This window comes from Aegilops tauschii, chromosome 2 (assembly GCF_002575655.3).
Source record: "Aegilops tauschii subsp. strangulata cultivar AL8/78 chromosome 2, Aet v6.0, whole genome shotgun sequence".
NCBI classification, from domain to species: Eukaryota; Viridiplantae; Streptophyta; class Magnoliopsida; order Poales; family Poaceae; genus Aegilops; species Aegilops tauschii.
This window is the reverse complement of record NC_053036.3, coordinates 105353864-105379248: the sequence shown is the minus strand read 5'-3', so window position 1 is coordinate 105379248 and position 25385 is coordinate 105353864. Positions and strand designations below refer to the sequence as shown.

Below are 25385 nucleotides of genomic sequence, written 5' to 3'. Positions count from 1 at the left end.
CAACATAGTTGTGGCACTGCCGTTTAGGTCATATTTGGTATAAAGTGCATGAAGAAACTTCATGCAGATGGGCTTTTGGAATCACTTGATTATGAATCATTTGCTACTTTCAAACCATGCCTCATGCGCAAGATGACTAAAACTCCGTTCCCCGGAACAATGGAGCAAGCCAATGACTTATTGAAAATAATACCTACCAATGTATACGGTCCGATGAGTGCTGAGGCACGCGGCGGGTATCGTTATTTTCTGACCTTTACAGATGATTTGAGCAGATATGGGTATATCTACTTAATGAAACTCAAGTCTGAAACATTTGAAAAGTTCAAAGAATTTCAGAGTGAAGTGAAGAATCATCGTAACAAGAAAATAAAGTTTCTACGATCTGAACGCGGAGGCGAATATTCGAGTTACGAGTTGGGCCTTCATTTAAAACAATGTGGAATAGTTTCACAACTCACGCCACTTGGAACACCATAGTGTAATGGTGTGTCCGAACGTCTTAAACGTACTTTATTAGATATGGTGCTATCTATGATGTCTCTTACCGATTTACCATTATCGTTTTGGGGTTATGCATTGGAGGCAGTTGCATTCACGTTAAATAGGGCACCGTCTAAATCCGTTCAGACGACACCGTATGAACTGTGGTTTGACAAGAAACCTAAGCTGTCGTTTCTTAAAGTTTGGGGTTGCGACACTTATGTCAAAAGGCTTCAGCCTGATAAGCTTGAACCCAAATCGGAGAAGTGCGTCTTCGTAGGATACCCTACAAAACAATTGGGTACACCTTCTACCACAAATCCGAAGGCAAGATCTTTGTTGCTAAGAATGGAACTTTCTAGAGAAGGAATTTCTCTCGAAAGAAGTGAGTGGGAGGAAAGTAGAACTTGATGAGGTAATTATACCTTCTCTCGAATTGGAAGATAGCTCATCACAGAAAACCGTTCCCGTGGTGCCTACCCCAAATAGAGAGGAAGCTAATGATGATGATCATGAAACTTCAGATCAAGTTACTACTGAACCTCGTAGGTCAACTAGAGCACGATCCGCACCAGAGTGATACGGTAATCCTGTTCTGGAAGTCACGTTACTAGACCATGACAAACATACGAACTATGAAGAAGCTATGATGAGCCCAGATTCCGATAAATGGCTCGAGGCCATGAAATATGAGATAGGATCCATGTATGAGAACAAAGTGTGAATTTTGGTCGACTTGCCCGATGATCGGTGAGCCACAGAGAATAAATGGATCTTTAAGAAGAAGACTGACGTTGATGGTAATGTTACTGTCTACAAAGCTCGACTTGTCGCAAAAGGTTTTCGACGAGTTTAAGGACTTGACTACGATGAGACTTTCTCACCCATAGCGATGTTTAAGTCTGTCCGAATCATGTTAGCCTTTGCCGCATTTTATGTTTATGAAATCTGGCAAATGGACGTCAAAATTGCATTCCTTAATGGATTTCTTAAAGGGTTGTATATGATGCAACCAGAAGGTTTTGTCGATCCTAAAGGTGCTAACAAAGTGTGCAAGCTCCAGTGATCCATCTATGGACTGGTGCAAGCATCTCGGAGTTGGAATATACGCTTTGATGAGGTGATCAAAGCATATGGTTTTATACAGACTTTCGGAGAAGTCTGTATTTACAAGAAAGTGAGTGGGAGCTCTATAGCATTTCTAATATTATATGTGGATGACATATTGTTGATTGGAAATGCTGTACAATTTCTGGATAGCATAAAATGATACTTGAATAAGTGTTTTTCAATGAAACACCTCAGTGAAGCTGCTTATATATCGCAATCATGCCCTCACCTCATGCCATCGCTCGATTTATGCCGCCTAAGGTGTCATTTCCTCATCGGTGGCAGGACTAGTGCCATGAGCCCGGTCGCCTCCTCAGTGTGGAATATGTCTCCTACCTTGGTGATTGTGCTCATTCCAATCTCTCGGGAACCGCCGCCAAAGCTCGCAACTGCAACAAACATATCGTCGAGGGCCTCTCAAGATGCCCACACCGTTGACACTACGCACCTCTATTGAGCCACGCCTCTTCTACTAGCCCTTCCACACGAGAACACCATAACCGACGCCCTCTCATTAAACAAGGTGTTGCCTTAAATGTGCCGGGGGATCCGACCGTACCCACATTGCACACCGTTGCGTAACTGCAACCGTGTGAATATTGTGTCTCGTTTCAAATGGGTCATCTGAAATGTTCCCTGACTAATATGTTATGGTGGAGAGATGATTTTTGGTGAGACTATATGTGACACGGACAAACTTAATATGTAAAAAATTCTCTAGAAGAGATACCTCTCCTAAACTAACACTTACAAACCAATCAGTCTTGCTAAACAGTAAAGATATGAATAAGAGTGCGGAGCATTTCACATACTTATGGGCGTATGCGACAATGATACACAACCATAAAACCCATCACACACACACCAGAAAAAATATGGAAAAGCATAGACAACATCAACCCCTCATTCACACACGAGCTTTCGTTCACACACACAGGGCATGCATGTTGTACCGACGTAGCACTCGTAGAGCTTGATGTCCATCTGCAGGCGGAAGTAGTAGAGGCCCTCGATGGCATCGGTGCGGATGGTTGCGATGCCGAGCGCCACAAAGAAGTCGCCGGTGCCGCCGACGACGGAGAAGTCCCGCGTGGCGTCGCCCATGAAGTCGGCGCCGACGAGGTTGAGCGTGCCCTTGTTTGCGGTCGAGTTGAAGACGATGGAAAAGCCGAACCAGGAGGTCAGCAACTCCTGCTTATCGTAGAAGTAGAACCCCTGCGCGCGTGCCGCCGGCTCCTCCCTGTTAATCAGTGTAAATTCTAGAGAATCATGTAACTAAGGATAGACATTTATTAATGTAATCGTAGATTGATCCTAATAGGATCCTGTGTATCACAATGTAACCTTGGCGATCAAGCATCGTCCAGTATATATACATGGCAATGCCCAAGGGGCAAATCACGGCAAAACTTTCCTTCTGACTTCTGGTTTCCATGGAGGAGGAGCCGGTGCCATCGGTTACGCTGGCGCTGCCCGGAGGGGACGGTGCCGTTAGGGTCGTCAGCAGGATCTACCCCCTTCTGCCGCGACAATAGCGACAACTCCTGCCATGGGAACCTCGTTGTTCCTCGTCGCCGCCGCGCGTGACCGTCGCCCCCGTGCCTCGGGGACCGGCGCCTGCGCCGTCCTCTCATTCACCCCCGTCGCCGCCGCAGCTCCCACCCCTTCGTCTTCGTCCCAAGGGAGGGCCGCCACCTGGCAGCGAAAGGAAGAGGCAGCAGCCATTGCACCAGCAACAGCAATAGAAGTCGAGGAGTTACAATCATCACAAGGCATGGAAATCGATGCTCCATCGATAGATGAGGGATTTGATAAAACAAGCGATGCTTTAGATACTGTGACATCTGAAGTACAGAAGGTGGTCTCAAGTGGTACGGCAATCGATGCCCCATCTACAGATGAGGGATTTGATAAAACAAGTGATGCTTTAGATACCGTATCATCTGAAATACAGAAGGTGGTCTCAAGTGGTATGGCGGAAGAGGACCATTCATCGTCAAGTCTGGATGCAGCGAGTTCGTGTACCATTGACTTCCTCGACCTCACAAACTATGTGGACCCCAAGCAGAAGACCGGCGGTGGAGCAGCCGCTCTGTCGAGCGGCAACAAGTCCATGTACACCTTGATGAATGTCGTGCAAGCGCTCAACAGCAACCAGAGCTTCGTGGCATACAGGCAGAGCAAGGTTACACGTATTCTACAAGACTTTCTGTGCAAGATGAGCTGGGTTGTGGTGATCGCCTGCTTGGAAGAAGTTTCCTGCCAAGATGCGGTTTCTACTTTCAGCTTGGCCGCTCGCTCGAGTCAAGTGGCCACTCAAGTGGCAAACGAACAATGCCGCAGATCCACGAGTGAGCAAGTTAACGTCTACCCTTTTGAAACTTGTGACACTCGCGGATCTGCGGCATTGTTCGTTAGCCACTTGAGTGGTCACTTGACTCAAGCGTGCGGCCAAGCTGAGAGTAAAAACCGCATCTTGACAGTAAACTTCTTCCAAGCAGGCGATCACCACAGCCCCGCTCGTCTTGCATAGAGAGTCTTGCAGAATACGTGTAACTTTGCTCTGCGTGTATGGCATGAAGCTCTGGTTGCTGTTGAGTGCTTGCACGACATTCATCAAGGTGTACATGGAGTTGTTGCGGCTGCTCCACCCGGTCTTTTGCTTGGGGTCCACATAGTCTGTGAGGCTGAGGAAGTTGATCTTGGCCACAACACGCTCTTTGCCGTCCTGGTCAGAGCTCGATATGTGAATGATCAGGCCTTGGTGCCCTCTGGTCTGTAGCTGGGTGGAGGAAGCTTTAGCGGGCTGCGGCTGGGTAGAAAATGGTTTAGTGGGTTGCTGCTGGGTAGAAGGTTTAGTGGGCTGCTGCTTGTCCTGGTTCTCATCGAAACAACCCAGATGCGCGAAATCCTCAATGGACTTGACATGAACCTTGGAGAGGCCCTTGAGATGGGTCTTCCTCTATGCATCCTCCAGCACCAGAACCTCCTGGTCCTTGGGCTCCAGTAGATCGAAGACGTGGGTGTCCTGCACCAGAGACCCTTACGGCGCCGCCAATGGACGCCGTGAACTGGAGGATCTCCTCCATGGCGATGGTGACCAGGCCCGCCTGGTCCTGCGACCCCTTGAAGAGGTGGTCTTTGGCGGCGGCGCCGCCGCAGGCCACGACGCATGCGTTGCCGCTGCTGCTGCCGGCGGTGGTGGCTTGGTGGTGCAGGTGGTTGGCGAGGATGGGCTGCAGCTCGTGGAGGAAGACGTGGTGGTTGTCCTCGTCCTGCAGGTAGCACCAGTCGAGCCTGTGCTCCTCCTTGCGCTACCCGGCGGCGGCCCTCCCTTGGGACGAAGACGAAGGGGTGGGAGCTGCGGCGGCGCCGGCGCGGGGGCGACGGCCACGCGCGGCGGCGGCCGGCGACCTGGAACAGCGAGGTCCCCGCGGCAGGAGCTGGCGCTGTCGTCGCGGCAGAAGGAGGGCAGATCCTGGCGACGACCCTGACGGCGCCGTCCCCTCCGGGCAGCGCCGGCGCAACCGATGGCACCGCCTCCTCCTCCATGGAAACCAGAAGTCAGAAGGAAAGTTTTGCCGTGATTTTATATACTGGACGATGCTTGATCGCCAAGGTTACATTGTGATACACAGGATCCTATTAGGATCAATTTATGATTACATCAATAAATGTACTAGGATTTACACTGATTAACACTCCCCGGCCAGGCGCAGCGCCCTCCCCACCGTCATGGGGTGGTTGAACACCATCAGCGCGCCGAAGTAGGTGCTGTTCTTCCAGTAAGTCGTGGCCAGCGCCGTCGGCTTGGTGGCCGCCGCCGTCGCGTTGGCCGTGTTGTTGCCCTTGTAGAGGATGTTGTGGTAGTAGAGCGTCATGTTCATGCACGGCTCGTCGGGGCTGTTGGCGACCACCCTCGTCAGGCCGTGGGCGGCGCCCGCCATGCCGAGGAGGAGCACCATGACGGCGATGGTCAGAGACAGCTTGGAAGATGGCGCGAGGCCACTAGTAGAAACAAAGGCTTCAATACGCCCCCATTAGTCCCTAAAATAATCGAACCGCGACAAAAGGGGTCTTTAGTCGCGGTTCGGGAGGAGACCCGCGACCAACTATCTGGGCCCAGCGCGCTCGGTCGACAGCTGGCGGACGGGAGGGGCTTTAGTCCCGGTTGGCCTGGCCAACCGGGACTAAAGGTCCTCAGGCTGGCCCGAAGGCCTTTAGTCGCGGTTGGCCAGGCCAACCGGGACTAAAGGCCCATCCCTATATATAGGACTCAGCTCACTTCACTTAGCCACAATTCAGAAGGGGGGTGTTGGGTTTGCTTTTGGTTCCTCCTATGCACACAAGGTGTTCGATGAAATGCCCGAGAGCATGAAACAAACATGATATGAAGTGTCCGAGCCACACTTGAGCTTTCTCATTTATTTTTCCTCCGCGATCGCGGTTAGCAACTTGAACCTTTCATGTGTCATTGATAAAATATGCATGTGTGTAGTTCATTGTTTAATTTGTATTATTTCTAGCTAGTTAGTTTAACAAATGCATGATGGTTAATTATATACTTTATATAATAATAATGCAGATGAATCGGCAATGGATGTACGGTCCCCGACTCTCCGGCGAGTTCACTACGGGTTTGAAAGATTTCCTCGTAGTGGCAAATGCGAACAAGCAGCGAGGTTTTATTATCTGTCCATGTGCTGTCTGTAAGAATCAGAAGGGTTACTCCTCCTCAAGAGACGTTCACATGCACCTGCTTCGGCACGGTTTCATGCGAAGCTATAATTGTTGGACCAAGCATGGAGAAAGAGGGGTTAGAATGGAAGAAGATGAAGAAGGGGATGATATCGATGACAACTATCATGATCATTTCGGTGATACTTTCATGGAGGATGATGCTGAAGGTGGGGAAGGGTTAGGTGAAGGTGAAGAAGAGGCACATGATGAGCCCGCTGATGATCTTGGTCGGACCATTGCTGATGCACGGAGACGCTGCGAAACTGACAAGGAGAGGGAGAATTTGGATCGCATGTTAGAGGATCACAAAAAGTCGTTGTATCCAGGATGCGATAATAGTCTGAAAAAGCTGGGCTCCACACTGGATTTGCTAAAATGGAAGGCACAGGAAGGTGTAGCTGACTCATCATTTGAAAATTTGCTGAAAATGTTGAAGAATATGTTTCCGAAGAATAACGAGTTGCCCGCCAGTACGTACGAAGCAAAGAAGGTTGTCTGCCCTCTAGGTTTAGAGGTTCTGAAGATACATGCATGCATTAACGACTGCATCCTCTACCGCGGTGAATACGAGAATTTGAATGAATGCCCTGTATGCACTGCATTGCGTTATAAGATCAGAGGCGATGACCCTGGTGACGATGTTGAGGGCGAGAAACCCAGGAAGAGGGTTCCCGCCAAGGTGATGTGGTATGCTCCTATAATACCACGGTTGAAACGTCTGTTCAGGAACAAAAAGCATGCCAAGTCATTGCGATGGCACAAAGAGGACCGTAAGTCCGACGGGGAGTTGAGACACACCGCTGATGGAACGCAATGGAGAGAGATCGACAGAGTGTTCAAAGATTTTGCAGCTGACGCAAGGAACATAAGATTTGGTCTAAGTACTGATGGCATGAATCCTTTTGGCGAGCAGAGCTCCAGCCATAGCACCTGGCCCGTGACTCTATGCATCTACAACCTTCCTCCTTGGTTGTGCATGAAGCGGAAGTTCATTATGATGCCAGTGCTCATCCAAGGTCCAAAGCAACCCGGGAACGACATCGATGTGTACCTAAGGCCATTAGTTGATGAACTTTTACAGTTGTGGGGCAGACCTGGTGTACGTGTCTGGGATGAGCACAAAGGAGAGGAATTTGACCTACGAGCGTTGCTTTTTGTAACCATCAACGATTGGCCTGCTCTCAGTAACCTTTCGGGACAGACAAATAAGGGATACAATGCATGCACGCACTGCTTACATGAGACTGAAAGTGTACGTTTGGGTAATTGTAAGAAGAACGTGTACCTGGGTCATCGTCGATTTCTTCCCCGAAATCATAACGTAAGAAAGAAAGGCAAGCATTTCAACGGCAAGGCAAATCATCGGCCGAAGCCTGCGGAACGTACTGGTGCTGAGATATTTGATATGGTCAAGGATTTGAAAGTCATCTTTGGAAAGGGTCCTGGCGGACAATCAGCTCCGCGGGGAGTTGACGGGCACGCACCCATGTGGAAGAAGAAATCTATATTTTGGGAGCTAGAATATTGGAAAGTCCTAGATGTCCGCTCTGCAATCGACGTGATGCATGTTACGAAGAATATTTGCGTGAACCTGCTAAGCTTCTTGGGCGTGTATGGGAAGACAAATGATACAAAGGAAGCACGGCAGGACCAGCAACTTTTGAAAGACCCAGATGACCGGCATCCGGAATGGTTTCAAGGTCGTGCCAGCTACGCTCTTACCAAAGAAGAGAAGGTCATTTTTTTTAATGCCTGAGCAGTATGAAGGTCCCGTCTGGCTTCTCGTCGAATATAAAGGGAATAATAAACATGGCGGAGAAAAAGTTCCAAAACCTGAAGTCTCACGACTGCCACGTGATTATGACGCAATTGCTTCCGATTGCTTTGAGGGGGCTCCTACCGGAAAATGTTCGAGTAGCCATTGTGAAGCTATGTGCATTCCTCAATGCAATCTCTCAGAAGGTAATCAATCCAGAAGATCTACCATGATTACAGAACGATGCGGTCCAATGCCTTGTCAGTTTCGAGTTGGTGTTCCCACCATCCTTCTTCGATATTATGACGCACCTCCTGCTCCACCTAGTCGAAGAGATTTCCATTCTCGGTCCTGTATTTCTACACAATATGTTCCCCTTTGAGAGGTTCATGGGAGTATTAAAGAAATATGTTCGTAACCGTGCTAGGCCAGAAGGAAGCATCGTCAAGGGCTATGGAAATGAGGAGGTAATTGAGTTCTGTATTGACTATGTTCCTGACCTTAAGCCGATTGGTATTCCTCAATCGCGACACGAGGGGAGACTAGGTGGAAAAGGCACCATCGGAAGGAAATCAACGATATGTATGGACATTCATTCTATGACTGAAGCACACCACACAGTTCTGCAAAATTCCAGCTTGGTGGCTCCGTACTTCGAGCAACACAAGAATATTTTACGCTCGGACAACCCGGGGAAGCCTGAATCCTGGATTAGAAAGGCCCACATGGAGACTTTCGGCAGTTGGTTGCGAAAACATTTAATGAATGACAATGATGTTGGAGATCAGCTGTACATGTTGGCCAAGACACCATCTTCGACTATAACGACTTTCCAAGGGTACGAGATAAATGGGAATACATTTTACACCATCGCCCAAGATAAAAAGAGCACCAACCAAAACAGTGGTGTCCGCTTTGATGCAGCAACCGAGAATGGGCAAAAGGTCACATATTATGGTTACATAGAGGAGATATGGGAACTTGACTATGGACCCTCCTTTAAGGTCCCTTTGTTCCTGTGCAAATGGTTCAAGCTAACAGGAGGTGGGGTGAAGGTGGACGAGCAATACGGAATGACAATGGTGGATTTCAACAATCTTGGTTACCTTGACGAACCATTCGTCCTTACCAAAGATGTCTCTCAGGTTTTTTATTTGAAGGACATGAGTAGCAAACCGAGGAAACGGAAAGATAAGAAAACGATCAGTACATCATGCGATGATCCAAAGCGCCACATTGTTCTTTCAGGGAAAAGAAACATCGTGGGAGTGGAGGACAAGACAGACATGTCAGAAGATTATAATATGTTTGGTGAAATTCCGCCCTTCAAAGTGAACACTGACCCAAGCATTAAGTTAAATGATGAGGATGCTCCATGGATACGGCACAATCGTAAGCAAGCAGGGACACAAGGGAAGAATTGATGTGTAATAATTTATTGTACCAAACTTTGTTGAATGGATCATGTGAATTAAAACGTACGATGGTGAATCCCGATGATTTGTATTTGGTCGATGAACCGATAGTTTTATTTTATTGAATTTTTTGATATATTTTTTCTATTTTTAAGATTTTAAAATGAATTAGTTTTATATTTCTGAATTTTTTGATACATTATTTGTATTTTTAAGATTTTAAAATGAATTAGTTTTATTTTTCTGAATTTTTTGATATATTATTTGTATTTTTAAGATTTTAAAATGAATTAGTTTTATTTTTCTGAATTTTTTGATATATTATTTATATTTTTAAGATTTTAAAATGAATTAGTTTTATTTTATTGAATTTTTTGATATATTATTTGTATTTTTAAGATTTTAAAATGAATTAGTTTTATTTTTCTGAATTTTTTGATATATTATTTGTATTTTTAAGATTTTAAAATGCATTAGTTTTATTTTTCTGAAGTTTTTGATATATTATTTGTATTTTTAAGATTTTAAAATGAATTAGTTTTATTTTATATGAAAAAGGACCTTTAGTCGCGGTTCGTGACACGAACCGCCACTAAAGGCTCTTTCGCGCGGGAACGAAAGCGGCGCGAAAGAACCTTTAGTCCCCGTTGGGGACACCAACCGCGACTAAAGGGTACCTTTAGTCGCGGTTGGTGTCCTCAACCGGGACTAAAGGGGGGCATTGGTCCCGGTCGGTGCCACGAACCGGGACCAATGCTTTTCCTATATAAGTGGCACTTAGGATTTTTCCACATTCTCCCCCGACGCCAATGCCCCTGCACTTCGACGCCGCCAGGCTGCTCCTCGTCGCTGTCGCCGTTGCCGCGCCCTGCCCCGTCGCCGCCCGCTCCTCCTCGTCGTCGCCAATGCCTCCCCGACCTCGCCGTCGTCAACGCCTCCCCGACCTCGCCCTGCCCCCAGTGAGCTCCGACGCCCTGCACTGCCGCCGCCGCCCCTGCCCTGCCCTGCGCACCGCCGCCACCGCTGCCCCTGCCCCTGCCCCTGCCGCCGCCGCCTGCCTGCCGTCCTCCGCCTCCCGCCAACGCCTGCCGTCCTCCGCCGCCCGCCGCCGCCTGCCGTCCTCCTCAAACAAAGAAAAGGAAGAAGAAAAGGAAGAAGAAAAGGAAAAAGAAAATAAGAAAAGGAAAAAGAAAATAAGAAAAGGAAAAACAGAATAAGAAAAGGAAAAACAGAATAAGAAAAGGAAAAAGAAAAGGAAGAAGAAAAGGAAAAAGAAAATAAGAAAAGGAAAAAGAAAAGGAAGAAGAAAAGGAAAAACAAAATAAGAAAAGGAAAAAGAAAAGGAAGAAGAAAAGGAAAAAGAAAATAAGAAAAGGAAAAACAAAATAAGAAAAGGAAAAAGAAAAGGAAGAAGAAAAGGAAAAAGAAAATAAGAAAAGGAAAAAGAAAAGGAAGAAGAAAAGGAAAAACAAAATAAGAAAAGGAAAAAGAAAAGGAAGAAGAAAAGGAAAAACAAAATAAGAAAAGGAAAAAGAAAAGGAAGAAGAAAAGGAAAAAGAAAAGGAAGAAGAAAAGGAAAAAGAAAATAAGAAAAGGAAGAAGAAAAGGAAGAAGAAAAGGAAAAACAAAATAAGAAAAGGAAAAAAGAAAAGGAAGAAGAAAAGGAAAAAAGAAAAGGAAGAATAAAAGGAAAAACAAAATAAGAAAAGGAAAAAGAAAAGAAAGAAGAAAAGGAAGAAGAAAAGGAAAAAGAAAAGGAAGAAGAAAAGGAAAAAGAAAAGGAAGAAGAAAAGGAAAAAGAAAAGGAAGAAGAAAAGGAAAAAGAAAAGGAAGAAGAAAAGGAAAAACAAAATAAGAAAAGGAAAAAGAAAAGAAAAAAGAAAAGGAAAAACAAAATACTTGGCAGTGCTCAAACAAAAACTTCTATGCAAATTAGTGCTCAATAATCTTATTTTTTAATTCCTCCTCCTCTATGTCCCCTTAATCTTATTTTTTAATTCCTTTATACTTAATTAATTTTTACTACATGCAGGAGTGACATATGGCAGACGATAGAGCCGAGCCGCTTAGGGATCCGGAGGCTGAACGTTATTTAATGGGCATCATAAATAACGAGATTCCTTATGTGCCGGGCTCAGAATATGAGCAAGAAGAGGATGTAGTCTCTTGTTTTCTGAACCTTGACGGTGGAACAGACATTGTCGATGATCAAGAAGGTGAAGGAACGGACATTGTCGACGGAGGTCAACCGTCAACAAACGACGATCTCGAATTGCAAGTAGCAACCACCTCCGGCGAGGTATATATATACATTGAGCCTCTCGTGATACAAACTTACTGAAATGTGAATACATATGTATTAACGCACGCGACTCTCTTTCTTTTTTTAGCCCTCGGCCAGATCGAGTACGACAAAGCGTGGCAAATCCAAGGCGATGAAAACAGGAGAAACATATGCCATTGATTTTGTCAGTGAAACCGGCAAGCCCCTACAGCACACCTCAAAGTTTATCAACCAATGCGGAGTCGTTGTTAGAGACAACATCCCGATCACCGTCCACGAATGGAAGGAGCCAAAGAAGGCACGTGTTGGTTTCAGTTTTGTTGACAAGAGAACGAAAAAGGATTGCTGGAGAAAGCTTATGGAACATTTCATTCTACCTCCGGAATACAACAAAGTCGATGAATTCGGTAACGAGGTTCCGGGTGGACGTGAGAGGAGGAGGCTAGTTAAAGAGTTCGCTCTTCAGAAGATGGGCGAAGCATTCCGGAACTTCAATAAAAATTTAACCCGTGACTATGTCAACAAGGGCAAGACTCCGGATTTCAATGGACAACATGAGAAACTAAAAGATGATTGGCCAGAATTTGTGAGGCAAAAGAAATCGGAGCATTTCAAGGAAATATCAAAAAAAATAAGGATAATGCGAGTAAGAAAAAGTTCCATCATATTATGGGGCCAGGAGAATACCGCCTTTCGGAGCCTAAGTGGCAGAAGATGGAGGAGGACCTGAGGGTGCGAGGAATCCCTCTAGGTACAGAGGGATGGGACCCAAGGGCCAAAAGCTGGTGGTACGGGCATGGGGGATCGCTAGACCCGGAGACAGGGGTGTGTGTTCACCGGAAGAAAAAGTTTGCTCCCACCGAAGCCCTTATTGACGCAATGACCCAAGCTCAAGAGGGCGTGATCAAGTTCAACAAAGAGAAAGACGCACTGACAACAGCCCTCGGGAATGATGAACACGGAGGACGTGTACGAGGCAAAGGCAGAGTTCCGTGGAAAGTAGGGTTTTCCCAGGACAATGACCCGTACTGTTACAGAAGCCGTAAGAGAAATACGGACCGGGATGCAGATCTTCTGGCGAAGTTTGCATCGGAACTCCATGAGTTGAAGCAGACCGTGCATGAACTAGTAAAAGAAAAATCGGCTGCAGGGCCGCATGAAGATCATGAAGCGGATCGCGGAAGCCAGCAGCGGAGAAGCAGCGTGGCTTCCACGGATGCCCCGCCTGGTGCTAATGCACCGATGATCGAGATTCGTGCACCGGAGCCTCACTACCCCGTGGATGATGTAAAGGAGATGAAAGAATGTGATCTGCATTATCCCGTGGGGAACGTTTCCACGAAGGTAGCTACCGGCAGTGCTTTACCTTGTACACCTGGAGCACTCCACCACAACAACCCCATTGCATATGGCTATGCTCGTGTCACGGTGGAAGACATAGTCCAAGGGTTTGAGGACCTGGAGATTGACAAAGCTACACCCGAAGGGGGGAGAAGACTTGGAGATGTCAAGCGCCAGATCATTCTACGGAAAAAGATGTACATAGTGTTTCCAGGCGAGGCGCCAAGGCTAACAAGTCCACCCCCCTCCGATGGTGGTGGTGGTGGTGGTCGTGGTGGTTCACCTACACCTCCTTCACGCCATTCGACGCCGTCCCCCGATCCACAACCTCCGGCGGGTACGACGCCCCCCAATCCTCCTCCGGCGGGTACAACGCCCCCCAATCCACCTCCGGCGAAGAAGCAGAAGCAGGCGGACAGCAAGGAAACCCGCTCCTGGATTATTAACCCGGACCCTTATGTACCTAAGACCACAAGGTTACCGGAGCCATCACTGAAGCCTCTCCTCCCAAGGCCTTGGGAACTTAGTGAAGCTGAAACCAAATTGGCCGCGTCTGCTCATTATGAGAAATGGAAGGCGGATACGAAGGCGAAAAAAGAGCCTGAGCCCAAGCAAGTATTCACTGAGAAGCAAAAGAAGTGGGCTAAGGATTTTTTGACGACATCGTCCCAAGCCGAGCTGAATATGCCTGACGACTATGGACATGAACTTCGTAGGCAAGCAAAAATATTGAAGGAGGAGAAAGAAGAAAGTAAAAAAAAGCGGGAAACAAGTTGACCAGCTCGGGATGCAGAATAAACAATCGATCCCCCCGCTCATAGTGAAAGCCGGTCCGGAAGAGGACCCCGAGATCATAGCAGCTGCGGCAGCACTTGGATTGACTGTAGCGAGTGCCATGAAACAAGCGTCCGAGATGGGTTTGACTCTTCGTGCCTTCTTAGGCCTTAAGGATGCGCCAGTATGTGAGATAGCATTACAATATGTGCGGAATGGGCCTCTCGTCGAGCCTGCGCGGGAAAAGAGTCTACCACCACAAATGCGAAATCTGCTACGTTGGTACAAGCAATTCATAACATGGGCCGACAAAGAATATGTTTATGCGGATGTTACAGAGGAGCATCACACCAAACGGTACTCTGTACAAGTTCATATGAGTGAATTGTTCCAGCTGTACAATTTGCGCGACCTCGACAAATCTATGCTGAGTTGCTACGTTCTGTAAGTGATTTATTTCTACCTCATCTCGTTCTTCATTGCCTGCATATATATATATATATATATATATATATATATATATATATATATATATATATATATATATATATATATATATTGTCCTAACTATATTGTTGCGTACGCTATTATGCAGATTGAAGATTTGGGAATGCAAAATAAGAAACATCCATGATGTTGGGTTCATTGACCCACATATCGTTAATGGACATGTGTTACAAAATCACCCCGAAGACGTGGAGAAAGACTTGTACAAGTTTCTTAGAAAGCATCAACTCAAAAGTCATATTCTATTTCCTTACCATTTTGGGTGAGTGTTTCTCTCTTGTGCCCATTCTCTTTTGTTTACTCCATGCATGGTATGTCTAATCGATGAGTTATGCATGACTGTGCATGTAACGTGTCCGCAGGTTCCACTGGATTCTGCTAAATATTGAACTTCACACCTCCAGAGTTCTAATCATGGACTCTATGGATTCGGATCCAAAGCGTTGGGCCGACATGAGAAAAATGCTGCAAAAATAATTATTTTCAATCATTTGAGCTCTATATCGATCGGTCTCTTTCGTTCATTTCCTAATATCAAGTAACTAATAACTCCCTTGTTCATTTAATTTTCTTTGCCCTGTAGGGTTTGGAGATGGTTCTCAGAAGAAATTGTCGGTGAATTCAAACATGAGCTAGATTTTAGAAGGTTAGTTAATGTGGATAAGCAGCCACCGGGGACCAATCTATGTGGATACTATGTTTGTGAGAACATCTGGAGACACACCTCTGAGCGGAAGGCATCGGATAGCGTGCGGAAGGCGACGGATAACTTGCGGAGGAGGCTTAGTCCAGAAGCTCGCTTCCGACCAATTCAAGAAGAATTAGCAGAATTTTTCATGAGGGAAGTCATCAATCCTAAAGGAGAACACTATACCGAGGACGAAGAAATTTATATGCATACCCGAGATTGAAACTTGTTCGAAGTTGTATATGGTCATCCATGCTAATTGTGTATGGAAACTTGTTCGAAGTTGTATATGGTCACCCGAGATTGAATATATATTCTATATTCCTCTTGAATTCTTCTTGTTTGAAATTTCATATGCATGTATATAGTAGCGTAGAATATGTGTACTGAAACTTCATCAAAATTAAAATAAAACACAAAATAAAATATAAAAGAAATAAAACACTACAAATTAAAAAGAAACCAGGTTTAGGGGGGCTAAAACCCTAAACCTGCGGAGGAGGCCATTAGTCCCGGTTAGCCACGAGAACCGGGACTAAAGGTCCTCCGCCCCGACGGACTCCTGGCGCCCACGTGGACGGGCCTTTAGTCGCGGTTCGTAAGAGGCGCGACTAAAGGGGGGCTTTAGTCGCGCATATTTAGTCCCGGTTGCACAGCCGGGATTAATGGCCTTTGCGAACCGGGACTAAAGGCCCATTTTCTACTAGTGGGCTCTGCATGGTTGAGAGAGCAACTGTTACCGAGTGTAAGCTGTAGTAGAGCACTGCTAAGTGGACAGGGGTTGTTGTTGTGGTGTTGATAGCTCGACTCGTGCATGCTATTTATAGAGGTACATGCATGCATGATGCATGGAACTGTGGGGCATGCATGCTGAAAGTACTCAGTTTAGTAACTTTAGCTTAGATTCTAACCTCTCTTGTACGACAAGTGACAATTCTTGTTTATTAGATTCGGCGCTGGGTAGCTCTGATATAACAAAGTAAAACAAACCCTAAAAACGATTAAGCAATTTTGCTATTGGGCACTCGATTCCTTTCCCTTGGTTGCGGTCAGACGCCAGCGTACGATGACCCATGTTAGGTGGGCTTCCAAAAGCTCCACACATGAACTGCGGTTTCATAATTTGGAGCAGAGAATATTCATGGAATAAATTAGTTGGTTCACTGGAAGTGACGCAACGCTCAGAAAGGCTTAGGCGGTACGTTAGAGTAATGTATGTCCATAGGGCTTTGTTACATCTGCGTAAACACTCTAGGTAAATCTACTTAAAAATTGGCTTGTCAAGATTTCCTTGCAAGAAGAATTGCCCAGGCCCCCGCATAGATTAGGTAGATTAAGTAAGTTAACGCATCAAAATTAGAATTTCACCAAGAAGCGGGCAGGATTTTCTAGCATGGTTCCCAGGGAAAAGTGGATGTTTTACTGTCAGGAGTGCTTACCGACTTGCCACTAGTAGGGGTCATAAGCTCAGTTGCAAGTGGAGCGTCGAGCAATTATCCATCTGGTGAACGTCCTATTTGGCAGTGTATATGGGGAGCGCGGGTTCCGCAGAAGATGAAGATCCTAGCGTGGAAGGCGTCTACTCGTGCGCTAGCCACGAACGCATGCAAGAAACATAGGCATATCTTGACGCGGGATCTGTGCCCACTGTGTGGCAGAGAGGAGGAGTCCAGTATTCATGCACTGGTCGGTTGTGAGCACGCTCGGAGATTGTGGGATCATGTGAGAGGAATCTGGCCGTTACCGGCTAATGAGATGATTGTTAATTCTGGAAAAGAATGGTTGTTGCACCTTCTGGCAAATTGTCATGATCATATGCGTGATTGTATTATCATGCTAGTATGGAGAGTTTGGTCCTTGCAGACGGACGAGACGCATGGGAAAGAGATCCCACGTACTCAAGTATCAGCTGATTACCTGCAGAGTTATATGCAATCAATTGATTTATCAAGAAGGTACAATATAGAGGAAATTGTTAAAGGCAAGATGCCAGTAATGGATTTGGCCTCGGCTAAGGAGAGCAAAGTAATGACAGATTCCCTGCCATGGCCTGCACTGCCGGCCAACCATGTTGCACTCTCTGTTGATGGATATTTGTTTGCGGCTGACGGCACGGCGGCGGCCAGCATGATCATGAGAAGACCTGATGGCGGGGTGATCTTCGCAGCTTATCGCTATTTGTTTAACTGTAATGACGCACTGGAGACGGAGTTACATGCTTTGATGCAGGGGTGGCATTGGCGCTGCAGCATAGTGATGGCCCAATTATTGCGCAATCAGATTCCTCGGAGGCATTGTCAGCTTTGATGGGGGGCTTGTCGAAATCGGCATATGGGCATTTAGTAGCGGAGATCATGTTTCTTATGGAAGGTAGAGAGTTTATTCCCTTGAAAATTAAACGTGAGCAAAATAGGGTGGCAGATCGATTGGCGTCGTATAGTCGTACAAACAGTACCACTGTTGTTTGGCTATATAGAGGACCACCATGCACTGAGGAACTTCTGCCTCCCGATTGTAACCCTATTGTAATGGAATAGAACTCTTTTTCACTCGCAAAAAAAAAGTTAACGCAGGATGGTTACGTAGGTGTAAGATTATTGATGTTCATAGAAAGAAATTTGTTAGTCATTTTTTTTGTCTCTGTTCATTCTTCTACTGCGTAAAATCTTTACTATTATCTCTACTATTAAAGGGGGGTTGGTGGCAGCACCTACATCATCCACCAAGCCCTTCAACCTGTTTATGGCGGGCTGGCGGCTCGTTCTGACGGCAGTGGTGGTCATTTGATGATCTCGGAATTTTCATGTAATTTTTATTATATTTGAAATACTTCCGGTGAACTCTTACAATAGATATGATGTTTTTCGCAAACAAAAGGTATTCGTGATTGTTCATGTTAGGCGTAGTTGTATAATATCAATTTGTTTTTCAAAATATGTTGTTTCTGTAGGGTTAAACCACTCCCATAATGCATTCTTTCGTAGAAAGAAATGTGCTAGTCTTTATTTTGTGTCTATTCATTCTTCTGCTAGGTAAAATTACTTATAGAATTCTCTCTTCCTTAGAAATAAACTACTTATTCTCTTTTTCTACTTTTATTATTTTTTTAGGTAACACCACTTCTAGAAGTCTTCCTCCTTTTATTAAACTAAATGATACCCCATACGTTATTGCGGAAATATTTTGCAACATATTTCAATGAGATTCATTGCTTGAAACATGAGTGTTTGAAGTAATAATATAAGAGCTAAAACTAAAACTACATATTAGTTATTGTGTTTGATTATTGTATAGTTGTAAAATATTTATTGAATATACACATAATCAAATAAAAATTCTCATGTTGAGGAGAGTCTTTTCCCATACATGTTGCATGATGATGTGGCATGCATGCATGTTGAAAGAAATAGGTTAGTAGGGGTGGGCCTTTTCTCATGCAGGTTGTGTGATGAGGTGTCATGCTTGCATGTTGAGAAAAATAGGTTGGTGGGGGCAAGCTATTTAGATATAAAAGATTTTATTATTATTTTCTTTGTATTTTTTGCATCGCTTCTTTCGGGTAACACCACCCCCACGCTTCTATCTTCCATAGGTTGGAAGTTAATTTTTGATTTTTTATTTGTTCATTTGTGGATTGAAAATTCTTCTTCTCCTTCTTCTTCTTCTTCTTCTTCGCAATGGACTCCCCTTTCGGTAGAGCTACGGAACAGGCCTCCGGATTGGATTTGCGCGAAATAGGAGTTAGTGGCGGCGTTAAAATTCTTCTAAAAATTCAACAGATGGTTTCGGTATTTATAGGGACTTATGGCAGTGCAACGGAGCTAAGGGATTGTTGTGGGCCCCACATGCCCTAGGACCAGGGCGCGCCACCTGGCCGTATGGCCCCCCTAGTGGTCGTCTGCTCCTTCCCCGAAGCTTCTAGGGTTCTTCGTAGTCTAGAAAAATCATCAAAAATTGGTATCGTATTTGGAGCTTCCTATAGTTATTGATTTCCTGCGAAACCGAAAATATGCAGAAAACAGGAATTGACACTGGACACTAAATTAACTAGATGATTCCCCGCACGTTGCGGCGGGAAGATTTGCATATAGTTTTTTGTAAATATTTTTTACTATGGAGTATTGAATCATTGAATTCTGCAATTTACTTATCTGAAGGAAGGTTTCATTATTTCAATTGTAAGTATTTCTTTAAGGGATCAACTCGACTAATATCCACAAAGATAAGTATTGCATTCACCAAAATGATACTATCATGGGTTCCAAACAAAAATTAGTTGGTTAACAGTGGAAACAATGCAACCAAATTTGCGTTCATATTTGATCTTCTAGGTGAAAAGGTTTTGTTCATTCATCATCAATTTTAAATCTGGATAATGGAAGACATGGCAATCGTACATTCCTGATAGATGAACATGATAACACATCTATTTATACAATTAATTAAAGAGGCATGTCATATAAAGGAAGGAACAATGAGAGGCAAAATAATTAGTTGAACCTAGTTGGCAACCCCAGCGCGTAGATCTAAAAGCCAATGTAATCTACATCTATCGGTGGAGTTGGGTTTCAACTGAAACTGAAATTCCCCCGTTAGATCTAATTAAGGTCGAGTCCTGAAAACTGGACCAATTCAACCAAGCCCTAAGCAATGCTCCAAGTAGTATATCACATAGCATAATACGAATATGATGATAATCTACATTAAACAAAAAGAATAGAGGTCAGAGTTGGACAAAAGTCCTAATTATAAGGTAAACCATAATTTCTTCTTGTGAATGAAACTACAATAAAGTACAAAACTGAAAATATATGAGCGCTTCGTAGCCTTCAACTATAGAGCCAAAAATCTACTAATAAGAAAATATGGATGTTCAAATAATTTTGTTAGAGTTATATTCAGTGATGTCTTTTGGCCTTTTGCATTCTAGCCTTTTGGCATCCTCTTGTAGCCTTTTGGCATCCTCATGTATGTGTATATATGTTGGCATTGGCCTCCTAATAATACAAGTTGATTTTCTCAACATGGTATTAGAGCTCTAGGTGTTTTTTTCGCACACGCAACTCATGCTGCTCCCGATCCAATCTCCACAGAAACTTCCCATCCAAGCTAGCTAGTTGATCCAGTCGCTGGCTAGTTGTTGCCCTCCCGTGGAATCCACTGTGAATCGATTTGGTCTCAATCGATTTGGTCCTCGCGTGGAATCCGCTGGCTAATATTGGATCCGATCGGACTTGGTCTCAATTGAACCAGCCGCTGGTCGCTCGTCCTCTTCCAAGGTCGCTGCCGGCCGTGGGCCTTGTCCGCGGAGCTGCTGCTTTCTGCGGCTGACGGCCGCCGGCCTCGTCCGCGCTGTTGTTGCCTTCTGCGGCGCCACCGGCTGCCGTCCCCGTCCGCGCCGCCGCTGCTTGCTGCGGCCACCGGCCTCGTCCGTGCTGCTGCTGCCTTCTGCGGCGCTACCGGTCGCCGGCCCGTCTGCGCCGCTGCTACCGGCTGCCGGCCCCGTCCTCCGCGACGCTACTGTCTTCCGCGGCTGCCTGCGGGGCGCTCGCGTGGTTACGTCAGTGGATGCTGCCATTTCTGGTCCGGGTGTCTACTGCTCCAGATTGTGACTCTGTCTAATCGATTTGGTCCTAGTTCGGCTGGCTTTTCTTCTGATTGATCTGCTGCTGGTTCTGGCCGATCTCACCTTGGCTAGCTGAGTCTTTGTGACAGAAAAGGAGCACCATGTATTTGGCGTCATCTGGATATGTTGCCATCCCGCGCTGCCCGGTGATAGATGGGGCTAACTATGCTGAGTTCGTTGCCTTTATGCGTATTCACATGCGTGGCATTCGTCTGTGGGGTGTTCTTTCCGGTGAGGTCCCCTGTCCTCTCCGCCGAGTGCCTCCTGTGGCTCCTACCCCACCGCCGACGCCACCGGCTATTGACGCAGATGCTTCTGATGCTGATAGGGCTGCAGCCACGGTTGTTGCTGATGATGCAGCTGCCGCTTATGACCAGGAGGTCTTGGATTATTCAAATGCTCTTTCTGTTTATCGTGACGATCTGGCTGCTTACACTCAGTGGTGTGATGATGATGCTCGTGCTGCGACTGTTCTCACTTCCAGTGTTTTGCCTCAGTTTGCTTCTGAGTTTATAGGCCTCGGTACTGTCTTTGAGATGTGGACTCATCTTCGTCAGCGCTATCAGCCCTCTGGTGATGCTCTCTACTTGTCTGTGGTCCGTCAGGAGCATGCTCTTCAGTAGGGAGACTCCACTATTGATGAGTTCTACACTCAGAGTTCTGCTATCTGGCGCCAGCTTGACTCCCTTCGCACTACTGTTTGTGGCACTTGCCCGTGTTGCCAGACTGTGAGGTCAGACTTGGAGTTTCAGCGCGTCTATGAGTTCTTGTCATGGCTTCGTGGGGAGTTTGAGCCTCGACGTGCTCAGTTGTTTGCTCGTGGCCGTGTTCCTATTTCTGAGGTGCTTTCTGAGCTTCGTGCTGAGGAGACTCACCTTCGTGCTGTTGGTTTGCTTCAGGTTCCCTCTGTGCTCGGTGCTTGAGCTGCTACTCCACCAGTGTCTTCTCGCTCCAGTGCTCCGCCACTACTGCCCACTCCTTCGGGTAGTGAGGCCCGCTCTCGTGAAGGCCGCTCTCGTCCTCGTACTCATTGTGACTACTGCAACAGGGATGGTCACCCCGAGTCTGATTGCTTCAAGAAGAAGCGTGATATGCGTAATAGGGAGCGCAATTCTTCTTCTGGGACTCGTGCTTCTTCCTCGATGATGTCTACTGTCTCCTTGACTGAGCAATATATTGTGAAGCTCAAGCGTCTACTTGCGGCTTCAGGTTCTTCGACGGGTACTGCAGGCTCTGTGACTGGTGCTTCTAGTGCTGAGCGACCACTGTCTACACAGGCAGGTACATCCCCATGGGTTCTGGATTCTGGAGCTTCATTTCATATGTCCTCGGATTCTTCTATCTTGTCCTCTCATAGATCTCTCGATTTTCCTATTAATGTTCTTACTGCTGATGGTACTCCTCTTCCAGTTGCGAGTGGAGGCACTCTTGCCACTTCTTCCTTTTATGTTCCAGATGTTTCTCATGTGCCTCGCCTTACCATGAACCTATTTTCTGTGGGTCAGCTTATTGATTCTGGTTGTCGTGTCATTCTTGACGTTGATTCTTGCACTATCCAGGATCGCCACACGAAGGCTCTGGTTGGGGCTGGCCCGCGCCGCCATGATTCTCAGGGGCTTTGGGAGTTGGACTGGCTTAATGTTCCTTCCGCTGCCACCAGACGCGCCAGTCCATCTGCCTTCGTCGCTTCAGCTACCAGCTCCTTCCAGCAGTGGCATCATCGACTTGGTCACCTTTGTGGTTCTCGACTATCATCTTTAGTTCATCGTGGTCTTCTGGGGCCTGTCTCAGGAGATGTCTCCTTACAGTGTCAGGGTTGTAGGCTTGGTAAACAAGTTCAATTACCTTATCCTACTAGCGAGTCAGTGTCTCAGCGCCCTTTTGATTTAGTACATTCGAATGTGTGGGGTCCGGCTCCCTTCTCTTCTAAAGGGGGGCATCGCTACTATATTATTTTTATAGATGATTTCTCTCGCTACACTTGGCTTTACTTCATGTCTTCTCGTAGTGAGGTTCTCTCTATTTATAAGCGGTTTGCCGCCATGGTCCACACTCAGTTCTCTACACCTATTCGCGTGTTCCGTGCTGATTCTGCTGGCGAGTATATCTCCAAAATGTTGCGTGGTTTTCTTGCTGAGCAGGGTACTCTTGCTCAGTTCTCTTGTCCCGGTGCTCATGCTCAGAATGGCGTGGCTGAGCGCAAGCATCGTCACCTTCTTGAGACAGCTCGTGCGATGATGATTTCCGCCTCTTTTCCACCTCATTTCTGGGCTGAGGCTGTCTTCACTGCCACATATCTCATAAACATTCAACCCTCATCTGCTCTACAGGGAGGTATTCCTCTAGAGCGTCTTTCTGATCATTCTCCTGATTATTCTGCTCTTCGGTTGTTTGGTTGTGTTTGTTATGTTCTCCTTGCTCCCCGAGAACGCACCAAACTAACCACTCAGTCTGTCGAGTGTGTTTTTCTGGGCTATAGTGATGAACATAAGGGTTATCGGTGTTGGGATCCCGTCGGTCGACGGATGCGTATTTCTAGGGATGTGACTTTTGATTAGTCTCGTCCATTCTACCCACGACCATCCTCTTCGACCTTTTCAGTAGAGGATATCTCTTTTCTCACGTTTCCTGATACACCTCCCTCTATGCCATATTCCTACTCCTCCTTCTCGTCTCACTATTGCAGATCCGACACCATCTTCTCCTATTGTTTCTTCTCCTTCCTTATTGCATGACACTCCACCTTCATCACCGATGTCTTCTCCATCTCCATCACCTCCGGTGGTTCCTTCTCATCCCACTTCTCCTTTTCATTATACCCGTCGTCGACGTGTTATGGATGAATCTTCTGACGTGCCATCTACTTCTGGTGCACCGTCTTCCTCGTCCCAGCCGACTTATGGTCTTCGGGCTCGACCTTGCCCTCCTCCTGACCGCTATTCTCCTAGCCGATATGGCCTTTCAGTTGTACTTGAGCCTACCTCTTATCATGATGCTGTTATTCACCCCGAATGGCAGTTTGCGATGGCAGAGGAGATTGCCGCACTTGAGCGCAACAACACATGGGATCTCATTTCTCTTCCTGCCCGTGTTCGTCCCATCACTTGTAAGTGGGTCTATAAGATTAAGACTCGCTCTGAAGGTTCTCTCGAGCGTTATAAAGCTCGTCTTGTGGCTCGTGGCTTTCAGCAGGAGCATGGTCGTGATTATGATGAGACATTTGCTCCTGTGGCCCATATGACCACTGTCCGCACACTTCTCGCTGTGGCCTCTGTTCGCCGCTGGTCCGTGTCACAACTTGATGTTAAAAATGCTTTTCTTAATGGTGAGTTGCATGAGGAGGTGTTGGGGATCGTAGCAGAATTTTAAAATTTCCTACGCATCACCAAGATCCATCTATGGAGTATACTAGCAACAAGGGGAAAGGAGTGCATCTACATACCCTTGTAGATCGCGAGCGGAAGCGTTCAAGTGAACGGGGTTGATGGAGTCGTACTCGTCGTGATCCAAATCACCGATGACCGAGTGCCGAACGGACGGCACCTCCGCGTTCAACACACCTACGGAGCAGCGACGTCTCCTCCTTCTTGATCCAGCAAGGGGGAAGGAGAGGTTGATGGAGATCCAGCAGCACGACGGCGTGGTGGTGGATGTAGCGGGGATCTCGGCAGGGCTTCGCCGAGCTTCTACGAGAGGGAGAGGTGTTGCAGGGGGAGAGGGAGGCGCCAGGGGCTGTGGTGCTGCTGCCCTCCCTCCCCCCCCCCACTATATATAGGCCCCCTGGGAGGGGGGCGCCGGCCCTGGATCCCATCTACAAGGGGGGCGGCGGCCAGGGGGAAGCTTGCCCCCCAAGGCAAGTGGGGCGCCCCCCACCCCTAGGGTTTCCAACCCTAGGCGCAGGGGGAGGCCCAAGGGGGGCGCCCCAGCCCACTAAGGGCTGGTTCCCTTCCCACTTCAGCCCATGGGGCCCTCCGGGATAGGTGGTCCCACCCAGTGGACCCCCGGGACCCTTCCGGTGGTCCCGGTACAATACCGATAACCCCCGAAACTTTCCCGGTGGCCAAAACTGGACTTCCTATATATGATTCTTCACCTCCGGACCATTCCGGAACTCCTCGTGACGTCCGGGATCTCATCCGGGACTCCGAACAACTTTCAGGTTTCCCCATACTCATATCTCTACAACCCTAGCGTCACCGAACCTTAAGTGTGTAGACCCTACGGGTTCGGGAGACATGCAGACATGACCGAGACGCCTCTCCGGTCAATAACCAACAGCGGGATCTGGATACCCATGTTGGCTCCCACATGTTCCACGATGATCGCATCGGATGAACCACGATGTCGAGGATTCAATCAATCCCGTATACAATTCCCTTTGTCAATCGGTACGTTACTTGCCGAGATTCGATCGTCGGTATCCCAATACCTTGTTCAATCTCGTTATCGGCAAGTCTCTTTACTCGTACCGTAATGCATGATCCCGTGGCTAACTCCTTAGTCACATTGAGCTCATTATGATGATGCATTACCGAGTGGGCCCAGAGATACCTCTCCGTCATACGGAGTGACAAATCCCAGTCTCGATCCGTGTCAACCCAACAGATACTTTCAGAGATACCCGTAGTGTACCTTTATAGTCACCCAGTTACGTTGTGAAG

General features: G+C 46.8%; 1 protein-coding gene and 1 pseudogene across 1 annotated transcript; both read right to left on the bottom strand.

Annotated features, from left to right (window-relative positions):
• Window positions 1-2496: 2496 nt before the first annotated feature.
• LOC109735294 (disease resistance response protein 206-like) lies at window positions 2497-20676 on the bottom strand. Its single transcript, XM_020294493.3, has 4 exons — window positions 20333-20676; window positions 5296-5601; window positions 2785-2833; window positions 2497-2685 (listed from the first exon to the last, which is right to left on the bottom strand). The coding sequence occupies exons 1-4, from the start codon at window positions 20674-20676 to the stop codon at window positions 2497-2499; spliced, it is 888 nt and encodes a 295-aa protein (XP_020150082.3).
• Window positions 3791-5148, bottom strand: LOC141041876 (kinesin-like protein KIN-10B; annotated as a pseudogene).
• Window positions 20677-25385: the final 4709 nt, after the last annotated feature.

Excerpts from the sequence above, each read along its gene's own strand:
- LOC109735294 (XM_020294493.3), bottom strand. The coding sequence starts at position 20,676 with ATGGCAGCATCCACTGACGTAACCACGCGAGCGCCCCGCAGGCAGCCG. Across the intron at positions 2,834-5,295 it reads GCGCTGCGCCTGGCCGGGGA|GGAGGAGCCGGCGGCACGCG; the intron begins GTGTTAATCAGT and ends ACTGATTAACAG. Across the intron at positions 2,686-2,784 it reads TCTACTTCTACGATAAGCAG|ACGCGGGACTTCTCCGTCGT; the intron begins GAGTTGCTGACC and ends ATGGGCGACGCC.